The 10,562-nt window shown below is 36.1% G+C and overlaps 1 protein-coding gene across 1 annotated transcript; it reads right to left on the reverse strand.

The window, feature by feature from the left end:
• Window positions 1-637: 637 nt before the first annotated feature.
• On the reverse strand, window positions 638-3,708 carry LOC148514833 (mucin-19-like). Its single transcript, XM_088480875.1, has 3 exons — window positions 3,648-3,708; window positions 2,224-2,268; window positions 638-915 (listed from the first exon to the last, which is right to left on the reverse strand). The coding sequence occupies exons 1-3, from the start codon at window positions 3,682-3,684 to the stop codon at window positions 638-640; spliced, it is 360 nt and encodes a 119-aa protein (XP_088337001.1). The 5' UTR covers window positions 3,685-3,708.
• Window positions 3,709-10,562: the final 6,854 nt, after the last annotated feature.

The following is a 10,562-nucleotide window of genomic DNA, read 5'->3' on the forward strand; positions in this document are numbered from 1 at the left end:
GAGGACGGGGAGTTGCTGACCTGTCACCCTTAGGGTCAGTTATGTGGTGGGGACAGGGAGGTGCTGACCTGTCACCCTTAGGGTCAGTTATGTGTTGGGGACAGGGATGTGCTGACCTGTCACCCTTAGGATCAGTTATGTGGTGAGGACAGGGATGTGCTGACCTGTCACCCTCAGGGTCAGTTATGTGGTGAGGACGGGGATGTGCTGACCTGTCATCCTTAGGGTCAGTTATGTGGTGAGGACAGGGAGGTGCTGACCTGTCACCCTTAGGGTCATTTATGTGGTGAGGATGGGGATGTGCTGACCTGTCACCCTTAGGGTCAGTTAGGTGGTGAGGACAGGGATGTGCTGACCTGTCATCCTTAGGATAAGTTATGTGGTGTTGGACAGGTTTGAGCTTCTGTTTGTCCACATATTTACATTACATTGACCATAAATAATTTGATTTGGTGCTGGACCACCAACCTGAGGCACCCCTGCAAGTGTCCTGAGGCACCCCAGGGTGCCACAGCACACAGTGTGGGAACCACTGCTGTAACCAATATGAATAATAACTTAATAAGGTCACTTTGTCAGAAAAGGTGTCAGTAGAAGACAGAGGTTAGAAAGAAACAGGTCTTTGACTCCTCGTATCTCAATATATTTTTATTGCTATGGATTTTTGGAAGGACAATCCTGGGGAAACACACATGCTGCCGCAGCTAGTGTACGTTGTGTTCCCTTTACAGGACTCGCAGGCCTCCTTCGGCACGCAGTCTCCATTCTCATCGGGCAGGAAGCCATCCTTACAGAAGCAGCCTGCTACACAGATCTTCCTACAGGGAACAACTACGTCATAGTGGCTGCAGTTAGTAGGACTGGCACTGCCACACGTGTCGTATACCTTGTTCTTTCCACAAGTCACAGGAGTAGCTGTCAAAATAAAATAGCATAAGGACTGTAGCAGAACAAAAGTCTACAGCCACAATTCATCTTGTCTCTAAAGAGGAGAACCATGACTCTCACGGCAGATATAGAAATCATACTTAAATGGACTTTAAGTCCAACATGTCCTTTGGGTAATTGTGTCACCTATGTTGGATCAGATTTATACTATCTCTGTGGTGACTGTGAGGAACCCCCGAGGTTACATCTGCTTCTCTTTGCCTGCTATCTGTTACATCTTTGGACATTTCCCAAATATAGCAAATATACTTTGTTATTAGACCAGACCCTCCAAGCTGTTGCTCTGTCAGAAGATAACTACACCCAAAAAGAGAAGAGATGGGAATTCTTGTTAAGACAAGAGAAACAATGGCCGCTCTACTGAAAGATGAACTTTAACAACATACCTGCTAGCACCGTCACAGAAACTATGTAATATCATCTAACAAGAATATTTCTAACATAATTATTATTATTATTATTTTTTTTTTTATTATTATTATTTATTGTTATTACAGGTTGAGTCTCCCATATCCAAAATGCTTGGGACCAGGGTTATTTTGGATAACGGAATATTCCGTATTTTGGAATATTTGCATATCATAATGAAATATCTTGGGAATGGGACCCCAATACACAGACAGAATGCATATATGTGTTATATACACCTTATACGCACAGCCTGCAGCTCATTTTATACAATATTTTCAATAATTTTGTGGCTCAAGCAAAGTTTGTGTACATACATGAAATAAATGTATGTTTCATTTGCACACTATACACACAGCCTGAAGGTAATTATATACAATATTTGTAATAATTTGTGCCTTAAACAAAGTTTGTGTACATTGAACCATCAAAAATCAAAGGTTTTATTATCTCAGTCATGACAAAATTATTCCGTATTTCGGAATATTCCGTATTTCGGAATATTTGGATATGGGAGACTCTACCTGTATTAGTATTTTATTTTTACTATAATTATTTTTACTATTATTATTACTATTATTAACAAACACAATGACATCAGAGGAAGGGAAGGAGAGATGACGGGGGCAGGGGTAGGGCAGCTCGCTGTAGCTAGCAGGGGCATGCCAGGGTAAATCGCCTGTGGGAATCAATATTGTACTCGGTGAAATTTACATTAAGCAAAATGTACATAAGACAAATACAAAAAGAAAATATAAAACTATATATTTCGGGTTAGCATTTTGAAAAGTATAACATTATATTAATACATTTTTCTGTAGACTTGATAATAAGGGCTAAAAGATCATTATAGTACATAGTACTTACTTTGTGAATGAGTTGTTTGTGCATTTATTAGCAGCAGGGCCGTACCTGCACAACGGAAACACAATGTATTTACAGAATGATTATAATCAGGTTTCTGTTCATTTTTCTTTACATGCACAACATTATATTGTTATATTGTTCTTCTCCTTTCACTCCATGTACAAAGTGATAAGTGGTCTACACCAGGCATAATGTAGGTGTTCAGGCACCGCCTCAATACACACCAAGCACAGCTGACACAATTATACAATTGTATATCACACAAACTACACTAATAACGGTAGGTGAAGGACATTGCACAGTTATTAAGCCAGTGATTCCCAACCTCGGTCCTCAGGGCACACTAACAGTCCTGGTTTGGGTGATATCCAGGTTTGAGCACAGATGGTTAAATCAAAATAACTGAGGTACTAATTAAGTCACCTGTGCTCCAGTATGGCTATCCGCAAAACCTGGACTGTTAGAGTGCCTTGAGGACCATGGTTGGGAACCCCTGTAGTAAGCTATTCTGTTGTATGTTTAATGCTCACATCAATAAAATATTAACAATTTCAACATTATCAGTAGAGAGAAATATAGGTAATATTTGTTCCTAGGTTATATATCAAGAAAAGTGATTCTGTACAGTTGTCCTTAGATAAACTTAGTTACTGAATAATGTAGCATTTGGCCATATAGTGTATACAACACAAGAATGCTAGAGACAGTGCCCGTCTGAGGTGCCCATGGGATTACATTCCAGCACAGCAGAGTGCCCAGCGTAATACACCAACCCCAGCAGATTGTCTGTGTGACTAAATACCAGCTCACATTGCCTGAATCCTAATACACCGTCACAGTGGATATCTGTAGTGTGAACTGATTGGGGCTCATCCTCTGCATGTACCTAAAACTGCAGAAGTTCCCTAAAGCGATAGTAGGCTCTAATCCAAACGACTGAAGGCGACTGAGGGGATGGATCAGGAGGTGACATAAAGCCCATCGCACCTCTGGTGGTTACTGTGTAATCTGAGTACAGTTCAAACTGCGCCAAAAATCCCTAATTCGCTAACAGAAATTTCCCCTAATATAACCCCTGCCACCTTTTTCTAGATAAATACATTTTTATCAATCACCAATGTAACTCCATAAAAGCCTCTACTGATTTCACAGTTGATTTCTCTTAACATAAAACATCTACAAGGCATAGATATTACTGATTGTTTAGTGGCCAGGGGACATTAGTTATGTACTTACATTCTCCGAACAAATAACTGACGCATTTCACAACCTTTTAATTGCAGGAGCTTCAGATCTCTACTCTCACACTAAATACTACTTCAGGGAATATAAGAAGTGATTCTCCCCAAAACTGAAATTAAATCGTTTCTGTTTGCCAAACTAAAATAAGTAAATTAAAAGTATTATCAAATTTATAAACTCACTCAAGGACATCAATAACTGCAGAGATGTTGGCGCCATGTTTAATAAATGTGTTTGATCGGTTTCCTGCATAGGGAGTGAGAGATTGGGAGAATTAGACAAACACATCGTAATATACACAACTGAAAACAGCACAAATCCATATAATACACTGTGATACCAGGATACATTCAATTATACTTCGTTTTATGTGTAAAATATGAAAATATTCACAACATAGTACATTTTGTGTTTAGTAAATAAACATTGTTCAAATGTAACATGTTAGACCACTAATGCATTAAGGAACTTATTTGCTTTACATTAACTTGAATCATTAAAACCTAAAAATATCAGAAGTAATTGTATAATATTTGTACATGTATAGAAGAATGAGTGGTAGTAATGTTACCTGCAGTACGTACCTGTGCAGTATACCCAGGGTGGTCTGATCATATTACAGGATTACAGACATTTATAGGATTTGGGGAGTAATGTTACCTGTAGTACGTACCTGTGCAGTATACCCAGCCTGGTCTGATCATATTACAGGATTACAGACATTTATAGGATTTGGGGATTAATGTTACCTGTAGTACGTACCTGTGCAGTATACCCAGCCTGGTCTGATCACATTGCAGGATTACAGACATTTATAGGATTTGGGGAGTAATGTTACCTGTAGTACGTACCTGTGCAGTATACCCAGCCTGGTCTGATCACATTGCAGGATTACAGACATTTATAGGATTTGGGGAGTAATGTTACCTGTAGTACGTACCTGTGCAGTATACCCAGCCTGGTCTGATCACATTACAGGATTACAGACATTTATAGGATTTGGGGAGTAATGTTGCCTGTAGTACGTACCTGCGCAGTATACCCAGCCTGGTCTGATCACATTACAGGATTACAGACATTTATAGGATTTGGGGAGTAATGTTACCTGTAGTACGTACCTGTGCAGTATACCCAGCCTGGTCTGATCACATTACAGGATTACAGACATTTATAGGATTTTGGGAGTAATGTTACCTGTAGTACGTACCTGTGCAGTATACCCAGCCTGGTCTGATCACATTGCAGGATTACAGACATTTATAGGATTTGGGGAGTAATGTTACCTGTAGTACGTACCTGTGCAGTATACCCAGCCTGGTCTGATCACATTACAGGATTACAGACATTTATAGGATTTGGGGAGTAATGTTACCTGTAGTACGTACCTGTGCAGTATACCCAGCGTGGTCTGATCACATTACAGGATTACAGACATTTATAGGATTTGGGGAGTAATGTTACCTGTAGTACGTACCTGTGCAGTATACCCAGCGTGGTCTGATCACATTACAGGATTACAGACATTTATAGGATTTGGGGAGTAATTTTACCTGTAGTACGTACCTGTGCAGTATACCCAGCCTGGTCTGATCACATTACAGGATTACAGACATTTATTGGATTTGGGGAGTAATGTTACCTGTAGTACGTACCTGTGCAGTATACCCAGCCTGGTCTGATCACATTGCAGGATTACAGACATTTATAGGATTTGGGGAGTAATGTTACCTGTAGTACGTACCTGTGCAGTATACCCAGCCTGGTCTGATCACATTACAGGATTACAGACATTTATAGGATTTGGGGAGTAATGTTACCTGTAGTACGTACCTGTGCAGTATACCCAGCCTGGTCTGATCACATTGCAGGATTACAGACATTTATAGGATTTGGGGAGTAATGTTACCTGTAGTACGTACCTGTGCAGTATACCCAGCGTGGTCTGATCACATTACAGGATTACAGACATTTATAGGATTTGGGGAGTAATGTTACCTGTAGTACGTACCTGTGCAGTATACCCAGCGTGGTCTGATCATATTACAGGATTACAGACATTTATAGGATTTGGGGAGTAATGTTACCTGTAGTACGTACCTGTGCAGTATACCCAGGGTGGTCTGATCACATTACAGGATTACAGACATTTATAGGATTTGGGGAGTAATGTTACCTGTAGTACGTACCTGTGCAGTATACCCAGCGTGGTCTGATCACATTACAGGATTACAGACATTTATAGGATTTGGGGAGTAATGTTACCTGTAGTACGTACCTGTGCAGTATACCCAGGGTGGTCTGATCATATTACAGGATTACAGACATTTATAGGATTTGGGGAGTAATGTTACCTGTAGGACGTACCTGTGCAGTATACCCAGGGTGGTCTGATCACATTACAGGATTACAGACATTTTTAGGATTTGGGGAGTAATGTTACCTGTAGTACGTACCTGTGCAGTATACCCAGCCTGGTCTGATCACATTACAGGATTACAGACATTTATAGGATTTGGCGAGTAATGTTACCTGTAGTACGTACCTGTGCAGTATACCCAGGGTGGTCTGATCACATTACAGGATTACAGACATTTATAGGATTTGGGGAGTAATGTTACCTGTAGTACGTACCTGTGCAGTATACCCAGCGTGGTCTGATCACATTACAGGATTACAGACATTTATAGGATTTGGGGAGTAATGTTACCTGTAGTACGTACCTGTGCAGTATACCCAGCGTGGTCTGATCACATTACAGGATTACAGACATTTATAGGATTTGGCGAGTAATGTTACCTGTAGTACGTACCTGTGCAGTATACCCAGGGTGGTCTGATCACATTACAGGATTACAGACATTTATAGGATTTGGGGAGTAATGTTACCTGTAGTACGTACCTGTGCAGTATACCCAGGGTGGTCTGATCACATTACAGGATTACAGACATTTATAGGATTTGGGGAGTAATGTTACCTGCAGTACGTACCTGTGCAGTATACCCAGCCTGGTCTGATCACATTACAGGATTACAGACATTTATAGGATTTGGGGAGTAATGTTACCTGTAGTACATACCTGTGCAGTATACCCAGCGTGGTCTGATCACATTACAGGATTACAGACATTTATAGGATTTTGGGAGTAATGTTACCTGTAGTACGTACCTGTGCAGTATACCCAGGGTGGTCTGATCACATTACAGGATTACAGACATTTATAGGATTTGGGGAGTAATGTTACCTGTAGTACGTACCTGTGCAGTATACCCAGCGTGGTCTGATCATATTACAGGATTACAGACATTTATAGGATTTGGGGAGTAATGTTACCTGTAGTACGTACCTGTGCAGTATACCCAGCCTGGTCTGATCACATTACAGGATTACAGACATTTATAGGATTTTGGGAGTAATGTTACCTGTAGTACGTACCTGTGCAGTATACCCAGCCTGGTCTGATCACATTACAGGATTACAGACATTTATAGGATTTGGGGAGTAATGTTACCTGTAGTACGTACCTGTGCAGTATACCCAGCCTGGTCTGATCACATTACAGGATTACAGACATTTATAGGATTTGGGGAGTGGGTGTTGTCAGGTAATATGCGAGTCCTGTGTATAAACCATAATTTAGGTTCTGCTTTACACCTTGTCCTGGGAGTTTCCCTATAATACAGAAGTGATGATAGTCGTAGTTTTATGACATTCACATTATGATATTGCTAAAGCACCCAGATAAATGCAGAACATGCTCTAGTTATACACAGTAATACATTGTTATATACAGTTATACATAGTTATATACAGTTATACACAGTTATACACAGTTATCTATAGTTATATACAGTTATACACAGTTATGCGGAATTATACACAGTTATATGTAGTTATACACAGTTATATGTAGTTATACACAGTTATATGTAGTTATACACAGTTATATATAGTTATACACAGTTATATGTAGTTATACACAGTTATATATAGTTATACACAGTTATATACAGTTATACACAGTTATATATAGTTATATACAGTTATACACAGTTATACACAGTTATACGGAATTATACACAATTATACATAGTTATACACAGTAATACATAGTTATACACAGTTATACATAGTTATACACAGTAATACATAGTTATAAATAGTTATACACAGTCATACACAGTTATACACAGTAATACATAGTTATACACAGTCACACATAGTTATACACAGTTATACATAGTAATACACAGTCACACATAGTTATACAGTTATACACAGTTACAGTTATACACAGTTATAAACAGTTACAGTTATACACAGTTATACACAGTTACAGTTATACACAGTTATACATAGTTATACATAGTTATACACAGTTATACATAGTAATACACAGTCACACATAGTTATACAGTTATACACAGTTATAAACAGTTACAGTTATACATAGTTATTCATAGTTATACACAGTAATACATAGTAATACATAGTTATAAACAGTTATACATAGTAATACATAGTTATACACAGTAATACACAGTTATACATAGTTATACACAGTTATACATAGTAATACACAGTTATACATAGATGTACACAGTTATACATAGTAATACACAGTTATACATAGTAATACATAGTTATACACAGTTATACATAGTAATACACAGTTATACATAGTAATACACAGTTATACACAGTAATACACAGTTATACATAGTTATACACAGTTATACATAGTAATACACAGTTATACATAGTAATACATAGTTTTACACAGTTATACATAGTAATACACAGTTATACATAGTAATACACAGTTATACACAGTTATACATAGTTATACACAGTTATACATAGTAATACACAGTTATACATAGTAATACATAGTTATACACAGTTATACACAGTAATACATAGTTATACACAGTAATTCACAGTTATACATAGTTATACACAGTCACACATAGTTTTACACAGTTATACATAGTAATACACAGTCACAGATAGTTATACAGTTATACATAGTTACAGTTATACACAGTTATACACAGTTACAGTTATACACAGTTACAGTTATACACAGTTATACATAGTTACAATTATACACAGTTATACATAGTTATACACAGTTATACATAGTTATACACAGTTATACATAGTAATACACAGTTATACATAGTAATACATAGTTATACACAGTTATACACAGTAATACATAGTTATACACAGTAATACACAGTTATACATAGTTATACACAGTTATACATAGTAATACACAGTTATACATAGTAATACACAGTCACAGATAGTTATACAGTTATACATAGTTACAGTTATACACAGTTATACACAGTTACAGTTATACACAGTTACAGTTATACACAGTTATACATAGTTACAGTTATACACAGTTATACATAGTTTTACACAGTTATACATAGTTATACATAGTTACAGTTATACACAGTTAGTTATACATAGTTATACATAGTAATACATAGTTATACACAGTTATACATAGTAATACACAGTTAGTTATACATAGTTATACATAGTAATACATTGTTATACACAGTTATACATAGTAATACATAGGTATAAACAGTAACACATAGTTATACACAGCCATGCATAGTTATACATAGTAATACATAGTTATACAAAGTCACACATAGTTATACACAGTTATACATAGCAATACATAGTTATACACAGTAATACACAGTTATACACAGTTATACATAGTAATACACAGTTATACATAGTAATACACAGTCACACATAGTTATACATAGTTATACACAGTTATACACAGTTATACATAGTTACAGTTATACACAATTACAGTTATAAATAGTAATACATAGTTATACACAGTTATTCACAGTCACTCATAGTTATACATAGTTATACACAGTTATACACAGATATACACAGTGAATATACACAACTGAAAACAGCACAAATCCATACAATACACTGTGATACCAAGGTTATACACAGTTACACACAGTCACTCATAGATATACATAGCAATATATAGTTATACACAGTTATACATAGTTATAAATAGTTATACACAGTCACACACAGTTATACACAGTAATACATAGTTATACACAGTCACACATAGTTATACACAGTTATACATAGTAATACACAGTCACACATAGTTATACAGTTATACATAGTTACAGTTATACACAGTTACAGTTATACACAGTTACAGTTATACATAGTTATACACAGTTATACATAGTTATACACAGTTATACACAGTTATACATAGTTATACATAGTTATACACAGTTATACACAGCAATACATAGTTTTACATAGTTATACACTGTTATACATAGTTATACACAGCTATACATAGTTATACACAGTTATACATAGTAATACATAGTTATACATAGTAATATAGTTATACATAGTTATACACAGTCACACATAGTTATACACAGTTATACACAGTTATACATAGTAATACACAGTTATACAGTTATACAGTTTTACATAGTTACAGTTATACACAGTTATACACAGTTACAGTTATACACAGTTATACACAGTAATACATAGTTATACACAGTTATACATAGTTATACACAGTTATACACAGTCACACACAGTTGTACACATTAATACATAGTTATACACAGTTATACACAGTTATACACAGTCACACATAGTTATACACAGTAATACATAGTTATACACAGTTATACATAGTAATACACAGTTATACACAGTCACACACAGTTGTACACATTAATACATAGTTATACACAGTTATACACAGTTATACACAGTCACACATAGTTATACACAGTAATACATAGTTATACATAGTAATACAGTTATACAGTTATACATAGTTATACACAGTTATACATTTTTATACACAGTAATATATAGTTATACACAGTTATACACAGTTATACAGTTATAAATAGTTATACATAGTTATACATAGTTATACACAGTCACACATAGTTATACACTTATACATAGTTATACACAGTTATACATAGTAATACATAGTTATACACAGTTATACACATTCACTCATAGTTATACATAGTTATACA

The sequence above is a fragment of the Taudactylus pleione genome, unplaced genomic scaffold (assembly GCF_031769625.1).
Source record: "Taudactylus pleione unplaced genomic scaffold, aTauple2 ptg000257l, whole genome shotgun sequence".
Classification (NCBI taxonomy): Eukaryota; Metazoa; Chordata; class Amphibia; order Anura; family Myobatrachidae; genus Taudactylus; species Taudactylus pleione.

Bases quoted from the DNA above. Each gene is read 5' to 3' on its own strand.
- LOC148514833 (XM_088480875.1), bottom strand. From the start codon at position 3,684: ATGGCGCCAACATCTCTGCAGTTATTGATGTCCTTGA. The intron at 2,269-3,647 runs GTGAGTTTATAA...TCCGTTGTGCAG, and splicing joins GCAGTTATTGATGTCCTTGA to GTACGGCCCTGCTGCTAATA. The intron at 916-2,223 runs GTAAGTACTATG...TTATTTTGACAG, and splicing joins ACAAACAACTCATTCACAAA to CTACTCCTGTGACTTGTGGA.